At 42.9% G+C, this 21,826-nt stretch overlaps 2 protein-coding genes across 2 annotated transcripts; both read left to right on the top strand.

The window, feature by feature from the left end:
- The first annotated feature begins 624 nt into the window (after positions 1 to 624).
- On the top strand, positions 625 to 3,746 carry mpeg1.1 (macrophage expressed 1, tandem duplicate 1). Its single transcript, XM_014172502.3, has 2 exons — positions 625 to 1,192; positions 1,538 to 3,746. The coding sequence occupies exons 1-2, from the start codon at positions 728 to 730 to the stop codon at positions 3,236 to 3,238; spliced, it is 2,166 nt and encodes a 721-aa protein (XP_014027977.1). The 5' UTR covers positions 625 to 727; the 3' UTR covers positions 3,239 to 3,746.
- Positions 3,747 to 4,341: 595 nt separating this feature from the next.
- prf1.5 (perforin 1.5) lies at positions 4,342 to 7,566 on the top strand. The gene is made up of 3 exons (XM_014172505.3): positions 4,342 to 4,757; positions 5,573 to 6,104; positions 6,471 to 7,566. Exons 2-3 carry the CDS (start codon positions 5,578 to 5,580, stop codon positions 7,492 to 7,494), a joined length of 1,551 nt encoding a protein of 516 aa, XP_014027980.1. The 5' UTR covers positions 4,342 to 4,757; positions 5,573 to 5,577; the 3' UTR covers positions 7,495 to 7,566.
- Positions 7,567 to 21,826: the final 14,260 nt, after the last annotated feature.

The following is a 21,826-nucleotide window of genomic DNA, read 5'->3' as shown; positions in this document are numbered from 1 at the left end:
ATTACAAGCTTGGCACACCTGTATTTTTTTAGGCAAGTCAGTTAAGAACGAAACCTCAAGCTCTGTCAGGTTGGATGGGGAACATCGCAACACAGCTATTTTCAGGTCTCTCCAGAGTCTGGGCCACTCAAGGACATTCAGAGACTTGCCCTGAAAGCCACTCCGTATACAATTGTATTAGTATAAAATAATATAATTTCCCATTTTTTTGCATACAATATAGCTCAGTACTTGTATTCTAGATTTTATAGTCTTTTTGTGCTCATCTTTATCAAGGGTGCCAGTCATTTTGGACCTGACTGTATATGCTTGTGCATGACTTGATTGATCATAATGATGGTCAATTTAATGATGGTCAATCTGAGGTACTATGTTTTTTTTCAGAATGATTAACATTTTGTGATGGTATCATTATCTGCTTTTAGTGTAAGTTAAATTTCACTTAATTGATTTAGATGATAGCAACTTACACACACACACACACACACACACACACACACATATACACCTTTCAGAAAGGGGAAGTTTTTACCAGTAAATAAGGCAATTATTCAGACTGGCAGTGGCTTATCTGAAAGCTGTTGTGATTGTTCTGCATTTTATTTGAGGAAACTGAAAGTCAAGTTAGCACTGATAATGTGACCGAAACCTACTATTACCACATCCGCTATTGAGAATCATCATATTCTTTCAACTTGTTCTCACAGCACCCACATATGACATAGCTATGGCATCTGACATAGCCCTGGGTCTGACAGCGTTCACCTTGCTAATACTCTCTCTGCTCCACCAGTGTGTCCCTCACCCACTCACTCCTCCGAATAATGGACTTCGTAAGTGCCGCACCAACTTGTCCATTCCAGCCCTGGAGGTGCTCCCAGGCGGGGGATGGGACAACCTGAGGAACATGGACATGGGACGAGTCATGAACTTCAGCTTCTCCCAGTGCCAGACCACGGAGGACGGATTCTACCTCATCCCGGATGAGGTTTTTGTCATCCCACAGAAGCTCACTGGTGTGGAGACCAATTCTGAGATCATCAACACTTGGCTGGAACAGCGCAGCTCTACGTCTTTCTCCATCAACTCGGACGTGTCCTTCCTCTCCGTGCTCAATGCGAAGTTCTCCATTGAGAATCAGCGGGTGAAGACTCACCAGGTCCAAGGGAGCTCTGTCACCGCTCGTGTACAAGTGAGTTTCTCCATAAAGAAACAGTACTTTTTTTAAACAATTATTTATCTATTTAATGTCATGTACATTCATCTCGGCAATGATAAAATCATTTATGTTTTGACATAGTTTGTAGTAAGTCTCCCTTGAAAATAGATTTTTAAAAAGAGAGAGTGGAATATCCATGTATCCATGTCATGTTATTACAGTAATCCTGTTCCTTTAAGGCTTTCTGAACAGTCAGTACTAGATAGTGTTCCTTATCTTAGTATAGTTTGATCTCTAGATTAGCAATTGAGGACACCTAACCTCAAGGTTATTTCCTGGTTAAAGGTGAAATAAAAAAACCTGATTGCTCCCTTCCAGGTGCGTAACTTCCTATACACGGTAAAGGCTCACCCTGACTTCACTCTGGATGGCCGCTTTGCCCACCAGGCTGAGGAGATCGCAGATGCAATAGAAAACAACCAGACTCGACAGGCAGCGTATTTATCTGAGAAGATGGTGTTGGACTATGGAACCCATGTGATAACCAGTGTTGATGCAGGGGCCGCCTTAGTGCAAGAGGACTATCTCCGTTCATCTTACGTGTCCGACAGTGAGACGGCAAAGTTCTCTGTTTCGGCATCGGCAGGTCTTAACTTCTTTGATAAAGTCAAATTTGACATTGGCAGTAAGGACGCACAAGAGACATCCGAGTCACATAGTTATCAGGGCAACATCACCTACTCCATAATACAGAGCCATGGTGGTGCTCCCTTCTACCCAGGCATCACTTTGCAGAAGTGGCAAGAGAGCACCAAGAACAACCTGGTGGGCATCGACCGGGCAGGACTGCCTCTGCACTACTTCCTCAACCGGATGACCTTCCCCGATCTCCCTGAACCAACCATTGGCAAACTGGCACTGTCTGTTAGTCAGGCCATCCAGCGCTACTATAGCATTAACACACACCCTGGCTGCGTTAAACCAGACTCCAAGAACTTCAACTTCCAAGCCAACATGGACGACAGCTCCTGCGAGGGTCCGGCCACCAACCTCAGCTTCGGTGGGGTGTTTCAGCAGTGCACCATGCTCACTGGGGATGCAGACCCAATCTGCCAAGCCCTGGCACAGAAGAACCCAGACACAGGCTCTTACTCATGTGGTCAGCCCTACAAAGCCACCCTGTTACGCTCTGAGGTGAAAGAGGAGAGCTACAGCACGTATGAGTGCCACAGGCATTGCCATGGCTGCTGGCTGCTTTTAACCTGCTGCGACAACGTCTGTGGAGATGCCTACCATGTCCGCTCCGCTCGCATTGACACCTACTGGTGCTCCACCAATGAGGCAACCCCAGAGTACTCAGGATACCTCTTTGGGGGACTCTATAGCCCATCCCTGTTGAACCCTCTGACCAAAACTAAGAGCTGCCCTCCAAACTTCAACATTCAAATGAAGCTTCTGTCCAACGGTCTGATGATCTGCCTGAGCAATGACTATGAGACTTCCACCAGGTTTTCAGTCCCCTTTGGAGGCCTGTTCAGTTGCCAGTCTAACAACCCCCTTGCACAGGATCAACCCCGTTGCCCTCCCCAGTTCAGCCAGCACCTGGCTACTGTTAGTGATGGCTGCCAGGTGCTCTACTGTGTCCAGTCTGGCTTGTTCACAGGTGGCCAGCTGCTGCCTGTACGCTTGCCACCTTTCACTCGTCCTCCACTGATCAGCATGACTGCCACTAACACGGTGGCTGTGATGACCGAGGGAGATCGGGCGTGGGTCAGGGTGGGACAGACCAAGATGTGGAAGCTGGCCAAGGTGACAGAGATCCAGAGTATGGTGCAGGCGTTCGATCCAGCCTCGGGACAGATGACAGGGGGGCAGAAGTCTGGTGTGGCCTTTGGAGTAATTTGCTTGGTTGCCTTGGTGGTGGTTGGGGCTGTGCTGCTGGTGAGACGGAGGAGGGTCTCAAGGTTTGGGAGGGGGAGAGGATATGAGGAGATCCACAGCGAGGGGCAGAGTGAGGGAGGTGTGGAGAGTCAAGAAGAGCAGGGCTCTGAGACAATGACCCAGACCCTGTTGCCATGAGACCACATTCCACACAGTTGACATATTAAGAAGAAAACAGCTTTGAGATAACTGTGCTGTATTGTATAATGAACCTCTCATGCTTGCTTTCCCTTTACGATCAATAATCTAAAATACCGGATAGGTATAAGGTGGAAAATGCACAAATTTACTGCGACGCAAATTATTTAGTAAAAGACACCAACTTCCTGCCTTCACCAGGGTTTTACTACACAATACATTAGTACACAACACCATACAATACAATACAACACAATACAATAGAACACAATACAAAACAATACAACACAATACTGTTAATGAATGTATGGCAAAAAGGGTGAAAAAAATCTATTGACCTATTTTTGATGTTTTTAGTTAAATTTTTATCCTGTGGTTATGCTTTCATGCTTTCCATTGAGAATGTTTTTACTGAAATCTACTATGATTCAATAGCGTTATTGTTTTCTGTTATAACATTTTAATTTGTGTATGATTTGGACATGAAAATAAAACAACTAACACAATATTCATTGAAGTTACTCATCTTGTCAAATGTCACAGCTGTACTTTAAAAGACGCCAACAAGGGTTCACTATAGGACATTATAGTCTGGTGACCTCTAGCGTGTTTTGACAGACATCGCAGTCCCCTCAGAATATTTATTCTCCTTAAAGTATTGTGGTGGGGAAGTGGAATACATGAATATACATGTAACCAAAGCAGGTCACATGTATCTTGATAAACTGTATAATCTCTCAAGACTCTAAGTGAGACTCATCATTGTAATTTTTTATTTTATTTTTGTAAAATACAATTGCCTAATTTGCTACCACAACACATATCATCTTAAATCTTCCTCAATAAAGCCTTCCTAATTTCCCCCTGAACATAAAAAGACAATGAAGAAGCTGAGGACAAGGAGTTGATTTTGTTGTTAGTACACAGACAGACATAAATATACAGTCACATACAGACACACACACACACACACACACACACACACACACACACACACACACACACACACACACACACACACACACACACACACACACACACACACACACACACACACACACACACACACACACACACACACACACACACACACACATTGAGCTTCCTGTAAAGAGGCAGAATGCCCATGCCACTCTGAGTCTTGTGAAAACCTTCCCCCACACTCATCTGGGATTCATACTGTCAGCTTGTGCACATCAAAACAAAACCACTCAGCCGTGGAAATCTGACCAACCTCAGGAAGAGAGGCCTGGAGAAGGGGAAGTCCCTTAGCCACACAATGGCCTTGACATTCAGCACAGCGAAGAAGCATTCCCCACAGAACCAGATATAGGACCAAGTGTTATTCGGTTCATAGTTTCTTATGGATGTCAGGAGGAAGCAGCAAAACAACATTTTGTGCAGAAGCAGGCAGTTTTTACAAGAGAAGACAGGTCTCGTGAAATTCCAAAGGCAAAGCACTACTGCTGACTGAGAAGAGCGGGTGAGACGAAAACAAACACAGTTGGATGATTTAAAGGTAGGAGTGCGTTTCGGCGAGTGTGCACGGTTCTATTTCCACTACAGCTGCAGGCAGAGCTGCAGTGAGATTCTGTGCTCCACTTAGCCTTTCAGTGTGGAGGAGGTTATTGGTGTGCCCTCATTTAGACACAAAACAAGTGTAGAACAATATACAACAACACTGTATATTATCTTTGATCTTTGGTAATCTTTGCCCCGTTTGTGAATCCGTATGTAATGTATGTTATTTGTAACACTTTTCTAGAAGGAGCAGAGGGGCTATGGCAGAGGGGCTATGGCAGAGGGGCTATGGCAGAGGGGCTATGGAAGGGAGGCTATGGCAGAGGGGCTATGGAAGGGAGGCTATAGCAGAGGGGCTATGGCAGAGGGACTATGGAAGGGAGGCTATGGCAGAGGGGCTATGGCAGAGGGGCTATGGCAGAGGGACTATGGAAGGGAGGCTATGGCAGAGGGACTATGGCAGAGGGGCTATGGCAGAGGGACTATGGAAGGGAGGCTATGGCAGAGGGGCTATGGCAGAGGGGCTATGGAAGAGGGACTATGGAAGGGAGGCTATGGCAGAGGGACTATGGCAGAGGGGCTATGGCAGAGGGGCTATGGAAGAGGGACTATGGAAGGGAGGCTATGGCAGAGGGGCTATGGCAGAGGGGCTATGGAAATATTAAAATAGTTATGTTTTGATTTAGAAGATGTCGTGAAACATCACTCAACATCCCATTGCATTGTGGAGGCATTTAGATTTTTTAAAGAATGTAGACTGTTTGCAGTACAAGAAAGTTTTCCATTCCTGATAATAACCTCTGTAAATTCCAGGAGCCATGGCATTCCGAAGTCTCTTCCTTTATACCTTGAGTCTGCCCGTCCTGGTGCAGATGCCCAGCAGCAGAGCCTGTAGGACTGGATCGGGGTCAGAGTGTGAGAAAGCCCCCTTTGTGCCCGGCTACAACCTGGCAGGGGAGGGCTTCGATGTGGTCAGGATGCGTCGTAAAGGGGCCTACGTCATCAACGTCAAAGCCCACCTGTCTGACAACCACACATGTATTCTCTGTGAGAACCGCTTCCAGAAGGGACAGGTCCAGAGGTTGCCTTCTGCCGTGCTGGACTGGCGTCCATTGAGCAGCTGCAGCAAGCAGCTGTCCAGTGCCCTGCACCACTCAGTGGACTCCCTACTACGTAGCTCTAGCTCCCTCATAAACAACAACTGGGGTATGGACCTGAGGCTAGAGACTTATGGCAAGGCAGTGCTGGGGGGCAGCCGCTCCGAAATGGCCAAGTTTGCCAGATCCCAGCACAGTGTGGACAAGGCCACCTTTGCCACCCATGAGATCAGCTGTACATACTACAGGTAGGGAAGGGCTTTATTGTTGACAGCTGTTTTCTATAAACTAATCTATCTCAATGTCACTAAATAGATTAAATATCTATGCTAAGGTTAATCTGTGTCGTTCTATTCGCATGAATTATTACAACGCATATGACAACATTATGACAACTTACTGAATCACTAATCATTGCAGTATACAGTATCGTCTATCCTGGTCCCAGATCTGTTAGTGCTCTATAGCAAACACCTATGGTGAGTGTCATGCCAAACATGACAATGACCATGGGAGTTGGCATGAGACAGCACAAGCAGATCTGGGACCAGGCTGAGTATTGTCAATGAAAAGGGGTTGATGTAGATCCACATGCCCCGTTGTTGATTTTCCAGTTACAGGCTGGTAGACCATCCGGACCTCAGCGCTGAGTTTGCTAAACATCTCAAGAGACTGCCACAGGGGCTTGACAACAAGAGCAAATTGCTGTACCGGCGGATGATCGACACGTACGGCACTCATTACATCCGTCAGGTGCAGCTGGGTGGTAGGGTGAGGCGCGTCACTGCCTTCCGCACCTGCCTGGCCACCCTGAAGGGCTTCTCAGAGTCCGAGATAAAGACCTGCTTAAATGTTGAGCTGAAAATGGCCTTAGGCTTCCTCCCAGCAAACGCGTCCTTCTCCAACAAATGTGACGACCTCCTAAAGGGGAACATGAGCATGGGCTTCTACCAGGGGTTTATGACCCACAAGATTGAGGTTCTAGGAGGGGAAAAGTATTTTCCCGATATCTTGTACCATCAGGACCCATCCCAAGCATACCATAGCTGGATGAACAGCTTGCATGATAATCCAGGTGTGGTCTCCTATGCTATATTCCCCCTGCACAACCTGGTTGATGATCCAGAGGTTAGTGCCAACCTGAGGAGCATGGTGGCAGAGTACATTGACGAGAACAAGCTTCCTGTAGACCAGGGGGAATTTAAAACCTGCTCCCCGGCCCCTAACCTGGATCACAACTGTTGTCCTCTACGGGCAGGCCGCGGGACTCTCAGGGTAATGGTCCACAGAGCTGCAGGTTTGAGAGCAGATACCTTCACAAAGACTGATGGCTATGTTAAAATATGGTACAATGGCATGTATGAGGAAACAGATACTGTCATGGATGATAATGATCCGGTATGGAATGCCACGTACAACTTTGGCTCAGTGGAGTTTGGTCATCAGCTGCTGTTTGAGGTTTGGGACAGAGATGTGCTTTACAATGACATGGCAGGAAGATGTTTGGTCTTCCCTGAACGAGGAACTCATTCACACAGCTGTCAGCTAAAGAAAGGGGTTCTGCACTTCACTTACAGCTCTGAATGTGACGCCCACTTAACAGGCTATAGGTGTGGACGGTACTCTCCTAGTACATAAGGTTTTGGATCGAAAATACACCTGGGTCGTATTCATTAGTGCACACCGTAGCAAAACATTGTGCAACGGGGGGGGGGGGGGGGGGGGGGGGGGGCACAAGCGTTTCTTATTTGACAATAATAAGAGTGTTAGTCAAAATGTTGACGTGTTCCAACCCTGGCCTGTATCAATAATTGGTGTTTATTTTAGGATAAGGCCGGGATTCAATACAAAGAGCATTTTGGAGTGTCGCCATTAAAGTCAATGATCCAGTTTCAGTTGACAGAGATCACATTATCGGCAATAGCTGCAAATGTCCGCTAATTTGGAAATAACCTTAAATGTCAAGCGAGCTACAACGTGCTTCGGGGTTGAATCCCGGCCTTGGTCAGCCTTTCTTTATTCCTGTATCTATTATATACTTAGAAATCCATACCAATAAAGTAGATGAACAAAAGTATTCACGTCTCAGGTTTTTTTTCAGTAATGAACACAACAATTATTTCTTGTTTGGCCATCTCCAGGTGAATCAGTTACAACAAATATTGCCATATAATATTTTTTTCATGCTCTAAATTCACATGCACCATCAGGATAAATCCATTTGATTTCAATCACTTCTTGACAGCACCCCTTTCGATTTGAACGAAACCTTCCATACATATGTACCCATTGTAGAAGTGCTCAGTAAGTGACTCTTTGGACCTGAATGAAAAAACATTCAAGACATAAAGGAAAAGGTTGATATAATTTAAAGCTTCGAAACAGGGTTGTCAAACTGTTTAATACATTATTGAAAAAAAAAATACATATATTTTTTTTTAAATTTCATTTTGTAGCCTTAAATGTCAATTAGGCTGATCTAAAAACGCGGTAAAATTCGCTTTTGTATCTTCATTTGTTTTTGTGTTTGAGGGGGGGTTTGTATAATCTGAGGTTTTGAGACGTGCCCACCATCGGCTGAGACAACATGCCCTTCATGTTTTGGCTGATAACTGTACAAAATGGTAATCAAATATAAATTTGGACTTTCAAATGGTACCACAAAGATGGTTGGAGGACCACACATCAGAGAATGTTGACTTGAATGGGAATATCTGTTGTTTTACAATATACAGTCAATCCTCCATAGGAAACCTATTGAAATCCTAGAAATATAGATAATAGAATAGAGATGACCATTTAAATTGACATTCGACAGTGGGTGGACCGGCAGCCATTTTTGTGGTAGAAATTAGAAGTTAAACTGTAAATTATTTTATTTCTATGATTGAAATGACACCAATCCTGCACTCAAGTTGTGTCTCTCAACCAATGTCGGGCACAAAAACCTCAGATTATGTAAAATAGGTAAACTACAACATATGCGAATATGAAAAAAATCAAAGTTGATGAGATTTTAGATAATTGACATTCAAAGGTTAAAAAACTCTTTATTTGGGGGGGGGGTTTAAGTGCCTTGCTCGTGGGTACAATGTCAGGAGATGGTACATGGGAGAGTTCCAGCTGCCAGTTCAGTTCCACACCCATTTTTGTGTCGCCCTAGGTCTGAATCATTGTAGTCATGGCAGCAGACCCATTCATTACTCCTGTAAGAGTCCTAGAGCAGTGCTTCCTGATCCTGGTCCTCCTAGGGACCCAAAGGGGTGTGCACATTTTTGTTTTTGCCTTAGCACTACACATCTGAATGAAATCATCAAAGCTTGATATATTGATCATTTGAATCAGCTGTGTAGTGTTATGACAAGCATAAGAATGTGCACCCCTTTGGGTCCCCAGGACCAGGATTGAGAAACAGAGGCTGGAGAGGCAGGACAGCTGCTGGAAGGTTGCTGGTTTAAGCCCCGGGCCAGGCAACACAAAAATGGGAGTGGACTGGAACTGTCAGGTGGAAGGCTGCTGGTCATTGATCACATGTACCATCTCTTGACATTGTGCCCTTGAGCAAGGCACCTAACCCTCCAAAATTGTTCTCCATCCAGGGGATCTGCACTGCTGCTGACCCTGTGTCAACTTGTGTGTATATCTTGGTGTTGGGAGAGGACACATTTTCCTTACAACCAATGGATTGTAAAGTGGTATTAAATTCCTTTTTGAAATCATCTACATCTCTATCCTGCATATTGTCCTTCTAGAGAGGGATAGACAGCACTGAGAACGTAAGCTGGCTCCCCATGTAGTCCACTCCAGGAACAAATATGTCTATCATCAAAAAAAAAAAAAACGAGAACAAATTAGATTCCCCTGCACAGGCATTTGTTGAAATATATCAGCACAATGTTGGTGGGAAAACATTTCACTTTGTTAATGACCCACAAACCCCCAAGATGAATTTAAATTGCTGGCCTAGGTAGCCGATAGTGTATGAGTGGCTAATGAATTGCCAAATCGTGCTCGAAGTTACTCGACCTTATGCATGCCACTTTCCCCCCCCAGATTTCAGTCTTAAATAGCTCGTAAATAAGATCTACATTTCAATAAAAAAAGGTGTGGATTGTTCTCAATCCACCCCTGATTCAGAATATACAATTTTCGTAGTAATGGCATGCTTGGTTCAATAGTTATTGATGAGAGGAAACCGAGTATCCAATGTATACCATGGCATTGTTGAATATTAGTTTCTGATTGGCTTGAAGGACATTCTAGAGAGAGCATTATTTCCCTATAATGCACGGTATAATTCAATGGCTATGAAGTTCATTCTTGGTCAGTGTATGTTTTGTTATTTTGATTTCCGAATCAAAACAGAGAATTGAAAAACAGCTTGTTTTATTTTTTATAGTGTCAAAATTGGACATGGAAATAATGGAAAAAAAATATCAACGAAATGTATTACATTTTAGATTTTAGTTTTTTTTCGTTCATACCCGGAAGTACACACCCCCTCATAGGATATCCAGAGGTTTAGGGGGGGTGTCTACAGCCTAGGTTGGCAACACAAAGAATGGATTACATTTACGTCATTTAGCAGACGCTCTTATTTATCCAGAGCAACTTACAAACTGGTGCATTCACCTTATGATATCCAGTGGAACAACCACTTTACAATAGTACATCTACATTAGACTGTGGGAGTGTGACAGGAAGATAAAATACTCATGTTAGCTAAGAGGAAGAACTTATTATGAAGTTAGCATGCCAATAGAACAAACTCAACTACATCTGAACAAAGTTGGCTTGTTATAGCTGGCTAGTTAGCACTAACTGGCTATTGACTCACTGGCAGGCTGGCTAGCTAGCTAGCCCTACCTGGTTACTGGCTATAGTCATGCTAGCTAGTAGTACCTTTACAAAGAAGATTGCAGTTTTGAAACTGCAGTTGACTGTGGTATGTTGAATGCAGTGATTGCAGAATAACTGCAGTTATACTGCACTCAAACTACAGTTACACTGCAAAGTACTGCAGTAAAAAAAAGTGTTATTTTAGACGCAGTATTTGCAGCATACTGTAGTTATACTGCACTCTTTTTTTCGTAAAGGTAGCTAGTGGAAATAAGTTAGACCTTGAACCTGCTACAAGATGATGCTGCCCAGCCAGAGCTACCTGCTGCAGAAACGTCAGATTTCTCCATGACTTCCTCTAACTAACTTAGGTAGCTCTTTTGTCGGCTGATGGTGTTTATTGACTGTGAAATAACGAACAGCAGTTACCGTACATGGTTACCTATCTGTCACTTTGCATAGCTAAACTAGCTATTGCTTACACATACAACAATGTCCAATTAAGATATAGACAATGCTGATGTATGTGAGTTCTGATTGTTCCCTCAGGAGAAAAGCACAGTATGGCATCTGAGCAGATCATCATCAACTTGATGTAGTTACATCAGCCAATACAGTAAGTTAAATAAGCTTTTTAATTGGTATGGGTATACTTCACCAACATCCTTTCCTGATCAATGAAAAGCAGAAGTAGGCTATACTCTTCAGTTGTGAACACGACTATTACTGTGACAATTGCCCTACTTCTCTGAATGTATATACAGTAGTTGTAGAATTTTAATTTGATCACACTGTTGTTAGATGAAATGTCCTGTACAGCAGGAAATGCAAACTTGTAGATGTATTCTAGGTTTTAAAAGGCTTCTAAAGTTTTGTAATTTCCACGTTAAAATGTCAGTTGATTTTCCCTAAAACTAAAAATGTATCAATCCTCACAAAACATGTAGTTAATTATACTGAAAGAAAATATAAACACAACATGCAACAATTATAATGATTTTACTGAGTTACAGTTCATATAAGGAAATCAGTCAATTGAAATTAATTAATTAGGCCCTAATCTATGGATTTGACATGACTGGGCAGGGGAGCAGCCACGGATGGACCTGGGAGGGCATACTTGGGAGCCAGGCTCACCCAACTGAACAAAATTGGCTTGCAACAGCTGGCTGGCTAGCTACTCGTGTGCATGCAATTAAGGTGTTGGCTTGACAGTTGCTGGATATGGGTTCGAGTCCCGGTCGAGGCTACCCCCAGAATTCGCTACAAAATACTTCCATTGTTGGTTTCATTGACCCTCCCCTTTATCTGCCCCTAATTGACCCATTTTTAGCTACAACTACTCGTGTAAAGGCAGTCAAATATGGCTGAATTGTAGTGTATGTGGGTCTTTTTTTTGTTAAATAAAATGGCCAATGTGTGTCATCAGGGTCAATATTTCTAAACGGTTTGATATAAATTTGCATATGATTTTCATGCAGCTTCACACAGTCTCAGTCCTGGCCAATATGCCACCCTAGGCAAAACATTTTTTTTTTATAGGCTATACAGTGTCGGCCCACAATGCTCTTTAATGCCTGTCCATGTGATAGCCTACCATTTGTTAAACAGGATGTTGTATTGGCTTTATAGTCCTGATACCTGACAAAGACGTAAGACTAATCATTTTGGCAATTCAAACTCTGAATATCAGCTACCATAGGCGGTGTGTAACTCCTGTCTTTACAGAAATAAATCAAAATCATTCAAAATACTTCACCAGAGAGCATGACTTAGCAACAGAGGATCGTTAGCTTCTTCATATTTTTTTTGCGGATTGTTTCAAATCACAAGTGAGTAGACCTATGTCGCAATTTGGGCAGCACTTGTAGCATACAGGTGTGCCAAGCTTGTGGCGTCATACTCAAGAAGACTAGAGGCTGTAATCTCTGCCAAAGGTGCTTCAACAAAGTACTGAGTAAAGGGTCTGAATGCTTATGTAAATGTAATATTTAAGTTTGTATATTTTTAATACATTTGCTAAAATTTCTAAAAACCTGTTTTTGCTTTGTCATTATGGGGTATTGTGTGTACATTGATTACATTTTTTTCCCCACTCATCAATCTGGAAAAAGTCAAGGGGTCTGAATATTTTCCAAATGCACTGTATCTCTCGTCTAGCAATAGATACTGTTGTTTTGGCTGTATAGGATCATTTAATAAGATTACCAATGGTTAGCTAGGTTAGCTAGGATATATCAGTCAGCGAACCATTTACGGTAACAGCAGTTCATTAATAAGTCAATGCACACTAAATCTTATAATTGAGAAATCGGACCCTTTCTTGGTACTGTTGCACGGTATGGGCAGCTTTTAATCAATGAAGTAATGGATAATAGATTCATAGAATGGAGTTAGAAGGGTGGCCTGCTTTGAAAGGACAGGAAGTGTTGTCTGTGCACTTCACTAGGCGTTCCATATTTAAGCCCACTCACATTTGAACATCAAAATATCATGTTGTTATGTGGTTTTATATTGAAAAACAACTAATCAAGCCGTTTTCACGTTCCCCATTGCTCCATTTTAACTCGGAAAACAAAATATCAAAACATACATGGACAGTAATTTTACCTCAGGAATCTTGATTTAATGTTGTCCATGGAGAAGGCTAATTATCCTGACTGCTGTAACAACATAAATTCCTGCACTCTGACTGTTGTTAAGTCTCATGCAGTATCACACAAGCTCTTTATCACTTGAGTGTCATTCAGAAAATTATTTCCTGAATCAGACAATGTTGCGGGATAATGTCTCCACATAACTAAACAGCTAGACATCAAATACGCATCAAACAACTATTATGCATGTTTATTGAAGAACCCTGTTAACGACCTTTTCAATATTCTTTTATTAATCGTATTGAAGTTACTCAATCACATATATTATTTTGGATATGTGTGCCCATGAAAATTGTTTTCACACCGTAACATAGGGAGATAGGAAATGTTACAGTACACTTTAGAGATCTCCATACAAAAGAGTCCAACAGCAATGTCCAGGAATTTCACAGGATCAAGGTCAGTGTGTAATTGAAATGTTAAATGCTTAGTATATGATATAACGACAAACAGCAGTATCATAAATGTAAGGAAAGGTAGTGTTTTATGTTACCCGATTTTTGCCAATCTGCGAAGACCAAGCATGAGAAAGGGTTGATTCAACTCATACTTTTTATTGAATGTATCTATACTGAACAAAAATATAATTGCAATATGGAACAATTTCAAAGATTTACTGAGTTACAGTTTATATAAGGAAATCAGTGAATTGAAATAAATTCATTTGGCCCTAATCCAGGGCTGCCCAACCCTCTTCCTGGAGATCTACTGTCCTGTAGGTTTTTAGCCCAACCCTCTTCCTGGAGATCTACTGTCCTGTAGGTTTTCAGTCCAACCCTCATTTAGCATATCTGATTCAGCTAGTTAAGGTCTTGTTGAGCAGCTAACTAGTATAATCAGGTGTGTTAAATTAGGGTTGGACTGAAAACCCACAGGACGGTAGATCTCCAGGAAGAGGGTTGGGCAGCCCTACCCTAATCTATGGATTTCACATGACTGGGAATGCAGATATGCATCTATTTGTCACAGATACCTTAAAGAAAAGGTAGGGGTGTGGATCAGAAAATCACCATTTGCCTCATGCAACGCGACACATCTCCTTCACATAGAGTTGATCAGGCTGTTGTATTGTGGCCTGTGACATGTTGTCCCACTCCTCTTCAACGGCTGTGCAAAGTTCCTGGATATTGGCGGGAACTGGAACATGCTGTCGTACACGTCAATCCAGAGCATCCCAAACATGCTCAATGGGTGACATGTCTGGCGAGTTTGCAGGCCATGGAAGAACTGGGGCATTTTCAGCTTCCAGAAATTGTGTACAGGTCCTTGCGACATGGGGCCATGCATTTATCATGCTGAAACATGAGGTGATGGCGGCGGATGAATGGAACGATAATCATGGGATCTCTGTGCATTCAAATTACCATCTATAAAATGCAATTGTGTTCGTAGCTTATGAATGTTCAATTCCCTGGCAACAGCTCTGGTGGATATTCCTGCAGTCAGCATGCCAATTACACGCTCCCTCAAAATGTGAGACATCTGTGGCATTGTGTTGTGTGACAACTGCACATTTTAGTGGCCTTTTATTGTCCCCATCACAAGGTGCACCTGTGTAATAATCATGATGTTTAAACAGCTTTTTGATATGCCACATATGTCAGATGGATGGATTATCTTGGCAAAGGAGAAATGCTCTCTAACAGGGATGTAAAACAGTTTGTGCACAAAATTGGAGAGAAATACACTTTTTGTGCGTATGGAACATTTCTGTGATCTTTGATTTCAGCTCATAAAACATGGGACCAACACTTTACAGGTTGCGTTTATATTTTTATTCTTTATCTTAATGAATTCACATGAAAATAAAAAGGCTAATTATTTTGAATGACTTTGTAGCAGCTCTATTACAAGAACTTGTATCCCAGTATATAGAAAGACCCATGCACAGAATACCCCTGTTGTCCACTTTTTAATCCACTAGATGGCAGTCATGTGCTACCACCTCTACTGAAAGTTGACAGATGGATTTTGCAGTTTCAAAGGGTAACGTGAGCATAAAGCCCATTTCCCAGTATTTTTTTATTTTTTTTAGCCTAGAGTAAAACGCACCAATCCCATTCCTAATTTAAATGTAGTAAATCTCGCTCATTTGCCCCTGGTCATGAAAATGAGCCATATAGGTTGACCTATTTGCAACTTCAAATCAAATGTTATTAGTCACATGTGCCGAATACAACAGGTATTACAGTGAAATGCTTACTTACGAACCCCTAACCAACAATGCTGTTTCAAAAAAACATATACGAGATAAAAGTAACAGGTAATTAAAGAGCAGCAGTGAAATAACAGTACCAAAATGTTCTTGCTGCTCCAACAGGATATCCTAACGATAAAAGTGTACACCGCTAAAAGTAGAGACTGGGTTAAAAAGCTCTCGTACGGTGTTTGACATCAATTTGGTGGGTGCTATGGTGGCCCAAAAGTTCCATGGCCACAATAAAACTAAATGATGAATGAGAATGTAATGGTAATTTTAGTGCCAAGTTGGAGAATAGTTTGCCCCACTATGGCTCTGTCCTTACCTAGACCTACTCAGTGTAATATTTCTGTTGCTGCTAATGGATTTAAGGCTGGTTTCCCAAACACAGATTGAGCCTAAAATCAAGATCAATGGAGGTTATTGATTGAAAGGGCTTTTTAGTCTAGGACTAGACCTAACCTGTGTCATGGAAATCTGCCCTTAGGTAGCCTTTAATTGCATCTAGTTGTCTTCTTAATTTTCTATATTGTTGTATCTGTTCTCGTCATTTTACGGTTGTATTGCTCGCTTCTTGAGAGAATAGGTTCCATGTACTAACACTACATTTAACACGTGTTCTAGTAGAGATACATCTATAATATGACTTGTACTATCGATTTATTTTTATCTCTGTCAGTGTGACATCTAGTGGCTTTTTTGGGTACTTCAATTATCCACTGATAATCTCTTACTCTTATCTCTTACTCTTTGTGTGGCCTTGTCTGTCCACTATTGTTCGTGGAGGTACACTTAAAAACGACCACTGCAGTGCTATAATATAATGAAATGTGGGGTTTCAAGTAACTAGGGGCGGCAGCTAGACTAGCTGTTAAGAGTGTTAGGCGAGTAACCAAAAAGTCGCTTTTTCTAATCCCAGAGTAGACTAGGTGAAAAATCTGTCTGTGTACGTGAGCAAGGCACATAAACATAATTGCTCTGGTAAGTCGCTATGGATAAGTGCTGATATTTATTTTCTAGTTCTTTAATGTAATTCATACATCACATCCGTCCAGAAATGATGAGAACACACACACATCGGGATCTGGCTTTTCCTGCCTCACCATAAACTCTCATCATTGGCCACACAGCCTTCTTTAATGATCTTCATTGGAGCAAATAGAGGATCAGTTTTGCTTTTACTATTTTGTGTTAACAAGGGAGACCTGGTCAGTGATCCTCAATCTGCACTGCGCGTCTACCGTGCGCTTCGAGGAATGCACACACCTACATTCCGCCCCTCGCCATAACTTTTATGTGTAAGTGTTTGTTGGTTGTGCCTGTAGGTTTGTAGCCTGGCTGACGCGACCCACGTGACCACAAAGTGAGGAAGAGCTCTGACTCACTGGTCTGGACAGGAGGCTGTTTGTTAATGCAATATTCGCTCAAAAATTGTGCGGACACATTGATTGGTTCTCTCAAATTATTTTTTTTGTCTGAGGGGTTGAGACCTCTCGTTGTTTGGATTTGAAAATCCAACAGTTGTATTGGAAAGGGGCGATCGGGGCCTGTGTGTGGCTCTGCTTGTGGGTGTTTGAGTGAGAAAGAGGAGAACCAATCAGTAAAAAGCAAAGCCCTCTTCATTATTGACATATCTTGCCTACAACATCATGGAGCCTTTCCAGACTCTGAAGTCAGAAGGACTTCGAGTTTAGGTGTTAGCCAGACTAGTAGGTTCGGGCCCTTGGCTATGAATCTCTTTCATTCTACTCCATAATCATACAGAGCTGCAGCAAACCTCTCACATTAGACCTCTTTGGAAAAGGCCCAGTGAGACAGTGTAATGACAATTTATTTAGGTTATACTATATTAGTGGCCTACAGGATTAATCTGTTAAGGCAAGCATAATAATACAGCCTGTCACATTTTCACACTTCATCCAAAGTGCTTTACTTTAAGATTTACAAACAGGCAATGCTAGCTGAAGTGGATTGTGAATCTATTTGGCAAGTCGTGAATAGATGTGTAAAGACAAAGTAAATGTCATGAAATCTCATTTTGTTTTGCTTTTAACTTATAAAATATTACAATTGATTCGATTTTGGATCGCCAGGTCAAAATGCAGCAATTACATTCACTTTTGTTACTCATCAAGAGAAGGAGGGGAGGTCAGGGGAGAGTTAGTTTCTTCAACCAAACCCATCTTTCCACTCTCTCTCCCCACACCCACATCCATTCATAAAGTGCCTTGTCAACTTTCAGTAAAAAACACACTTGAAGCACATTTTAAACATTGAATTAAACTGATTTAATCAAAGAGTAGTTGAACAAGAGTGAGCAGAACTTAGGATGAAGGGGTGCCATCAACAAAGCAACTTCAACCTCATGTATCCTGGAGAGAGAGAGAGAGAGAGAGCACAGGGCAGTTCTGTGAGAGGGGAGCAGTATTTTAAAAAGGTTACAAGTAAATAGCCTGACAGTGGACAACCATTCACAGGCAAACTATTTGAAAGTGTCTTGGAGACATCTATAGATAATAACACACAACATGAGAGAGACACTTTGAGAGCATCATGCCTAACCGCAAGTGTAAAGAAGGGGCTTTCCTTTGAAGGACGGGAACAGAAAGAACGGTCTCAGCTGAGGTCCAAGCATTCTGAGATGTTCTGTCCAGTTGTCCCTCAAACAGGCCTGCAGGTGCCATCACCCAGCCTACACACCATCAGTGAGTGAACTGTGAGTATGGTAGAGAGAGGAGGGGTCAATAATGACTGTTGAGCAATACATTTAAAATAGTGTAAAAGTGTTCTACAGTCATATTGTCTCAGTACAGTAGGGTACAGCAAGGTTAGAGAGATATGCAGACAGTCATGAGGCCAGTCTTATTGCTTCTCATCAGGGTGTTGTAGGAAGCGGTAGAGCAGGTCTTTGAGAGCATCATGTCCACTGGATAGGGCTGAGTGCCTGAACTGTGTGAATGGTTCTGTGGGTGTGTGTGAATGGGAGGGGGAAAGGGAGAGAGAAATACAGAGAGAGATAAGGGGGAGGGAATCAGTAATCAAGTAATATCAGACTGGCTCCGTATAACTGATCATCAGCCCCTCAGACAGGGGGTATGTACACATTCAGAGAAGTAGGCCAATAGTCGTGTTCACATCTGAAGAGAATAGCCTACATCTGCCTCTCAGTGAGCAGGAAATTATGTTTGTGCAGTATACCCATACCAATTAAAAGGCTTATTTTAACTTACTGTATTGGCTGATGCACCTACACGAAGTTCATGATGACCTGCTCAAATGCAACACTGTGCCCTTCTCCTGCGGGAACATTCAGAACTCACACACACAAGCAATGACTGTAGCTTAAATTGATATTGTTGTGTTAGATGTGTAAGCAATAGCTAAGTTAGCTATGCAAAGTGCCAGACAGCTAAACATTTACAGTAATTGCAGTTAATTATTACTCAGTCAATAAGCACCATCTGCCAGCTAGAATATCTAGTTAAGCTAGCTACATCAATTAATGGAGAAATCTGACTGTAGCTGGTAGCTTTGGGACTAACTTACTTCCACTAGCTACTACTAGCTAGTATAACAGGGTTGCTTATGTTTCCACTTGACACTGCAGAAAAAAACTTTACAAAAATATAAACGCAACATGTAAAAAATGTTGGTCCCGTGTTTCATCAACTGAAATAAAATTAAAATCACAGAAATGTTCCATACGCACAAAAAGCTTATTTCTATCAAATTTTGTGCACAAATTTGTTTACATCCCTGTTAGTGAGTGTTTCTCCTTTGCCAAGATAATCTGGTGTGGCATATCAAGAACCTGACTAAACAGCATGATCATCACACAGGTACACTTTGTGCTGGAGAAAATAACAGGCCACTTTAAAATAAAATAGTATTGGTCACAATCACATATTTATCGGTGTAGCAAAATGCTTGTGTTTCTAGCTCCAACAGTGCAGTAGTATCTAACAATTCACAACAATACACACAAATCTAAAAGTAAAAGAATGGAATTAAGAAATGTTAGGATGAGCAATGTTGGAGTGGCATTGACTAAAATGCGCTGGGAAGAAACACCACCCTCTGGAGAGCCCTGAGGTTGCAGGCGGTGAAGTTGCCATACCAGGCGGTGATACAGCCCGACATGATGCTTTCAATTGTGTAATAGGGGCTAAGCTGAATTTCTTCAGCCTCCTGAGGTTGAAGAGGTGCTGTTTTCACCACACAGATTGTCAGTGATGTGTACTCCGAGGAACTTGAAGCTTTTCACCTTCTCCACTGCGGTCCCGTCGATAGGAGTGTGCTCCCTCTGCTGTCTCCTGAAGTCCACGATCAGCACCTTCATTTTGTTGACATTGAGAGAGAGGTTATTTCCTGGCACCATTCCGCCAGGACCCTCACCTCCTCCCTGTAGGCTGTCTCGTCATTGTTGTTAATCAGGTCTACTACTGTTGTGTCGTCTGCAAACTTGATGATTGAGTTGGAAGTGTGCATGGCCACGCAGTCATTGGTGAGCAGGGAGTACAGGAGGGGGCTGAGCATGCACCCTTCTGGGGTCCCTGTATTGAGAATCAGTGTAGTGGTGTTGTTTCCCACCTTCACCACCTGGGGGCAGCCCATCAGGGGGGGGGGGGTTTCAGACCCAGGGGCCCGAGCTTAATGATGCGCTTGGAGGGTACTATGGTGTTAAAGTCTAAGCTATAGTCGATGAACAGTATTCTTACATAGGTATTCCTCTTGTCCAGATGGAATAGAGCAGTGTGATGGCGATTGCATCGTCTGTGGATCTATTGGGGGCGGTATGCAAATTGAAGTGTCTCTAGGGTGTCACATAAGGTGGAGGTGACATGATCCTTAACTAGCCTCCCATGGCACTTCATGATGACAGAAGTGAGTGCTATGGGGCGATAGCAAAGGTAACTGAACTAAATGACTATCTTGGTTACAGGGACAATGGTGGACATCTTGAAGTAAGTGGGGACAGCAGACTGGGATAGGGAGAGACTGAATATGTCCGTAAACACTCCAGCCAGCTGGTCTGCACATGCTCTGAGGACGCGGCTAGGAATGCAGTCTGGGCCGGCAGCCTTGCGATGGTTAACGCGCTTAAATGCCTTACTTACGTCGGCCACGGAGACCAAGAGCCCACAGTCCTAGGGAGTGGGCTGTGTCGGTAGCACTGTGCTATCCTCAAAGCGGGCAAAGGTGTTTAGCTTGTCCGGGAGAAAGACGTCGGTGTCCGTGTCATGGCTGCTATTCCCTTCATAATCCGTGATTGTCTGGAGTCCCTGCCACATGCGTCTCGTGGCTGAGCCGTTGAATTGCGACTCCACTTTGTCATCCCTTATACACTTCCTGATGAACTCAGTCACCGTGTCCGTCTCTATACGTCAATGTTATTCTCAGAGGCAACCCGGGAACATATCCCAGTCCGTGTTATCAAAACAATCTTGAAGCATGGATTCCGATTGTCAGACCAGCATTGAATATACCTTAGCACGGGTACTTCCTGTTTGAGTTTCTGACAATAGGAAGGGAGGAGCAGGATGGAGTCGTGAACTGATTTGCCGAAGGGAGGGCCTTGTAGCCATCCTGGAAGGGGGAGTAACAATGGTCAAGTTTTTAATGCATGAGTACTACAGGCATGTGTTGATAGAACTTTGGTAGCGGTTTCCCTATTTGTTTTCTTAAAATCCCCAGCTACAATAAATGCGGCCTCAGGATATGTGTTTTCAAGTTTGCACGAAGTTCAATGTAGTTCCTTGAGGGCCGTCGTGGTATCTGCTTACATGGCTGTGACTATAACCGAAGATAATTATCTTGGGAGGTAATATGGTTGGCAATTGATTGTGAGGTATTCTAGGTCGGGTAGAGAAAATGACTTGATGAGTTCCTGTACGTTATCACAATCACACCATGAGTAGTTAATCATGAAACATACACCCCCGCCTTTCTTCTTCCCGGAGAGTTCTTTATTCCTGTCTGCACGATGTACCGAGAATCCAGCTGGTTGTATGGCCGGGGACAGTATAGCCGGAGACAGCCATGATTCCGTGAAACAGAGTATGTTACACTCCCTGATGTCTCTCTGGAAGGAGATCCTCACCCTGAGCTCGTCTACTTTATTGGCCAGGGACTGAACATTAGCGAGTAATATACTCTGAAGTGGTGGATGGTGTGCACGCCTCCTGAGTCGGACTAGAAGTCCACTCTGAATACCTCTTCTCCGCCGGTTGTGTCTTGGAGCAGCCTCTGGCATAAGTTCAATTGTCCTAAGGAT

This window comes from Salmo salar, chromosome 24 (genome assembly GCF_965601325.2).
Source record: "Salmo salar chromosome 24, fSalSal1, whole genome shotgun sequence".
In the NCBI taxonomy this organism is placed as follows: Eukaryota; Metazoa; Chordata; class Actinopteri; order Salmoniformes; family Salmonidae; genus Salmo; species Salmo salar.
Note: the sequence above shows the minus strand (reverse complement) of the source record. Positions and strands in the feature narration are given on the sequence as shown.

Coding starts and splice junctions, on each gene's coding strand:
- mpeg1.1 (XM_014172502.3), top strand. CDS start 728: ATGGCATCTGACATAGCCCTGGGTCTGACAGCGTTCACCTTGCTAATA. Junction 1,193..1,537: donor CTGTCACCGCTCGTGTACAA/GTGAGTTTCTCC, acceptor GCTCCCTTCCAG/GTGCGTAACTTCCTATACAC.
- prf1.5 (XM_014172505.3), top strand. CDS start 5,578: ATGGCATTCCGAAGTCTCTTCCTTTATACCTTGAGTCTGCCCGTCCTG. Junction 6,105..6,470: donor ATCAGCTGTACATACTACAG/GTAGGGAAGGGC, acceptor TTGATTTTCCAG/TTACAGGCTGGTAGACCATC.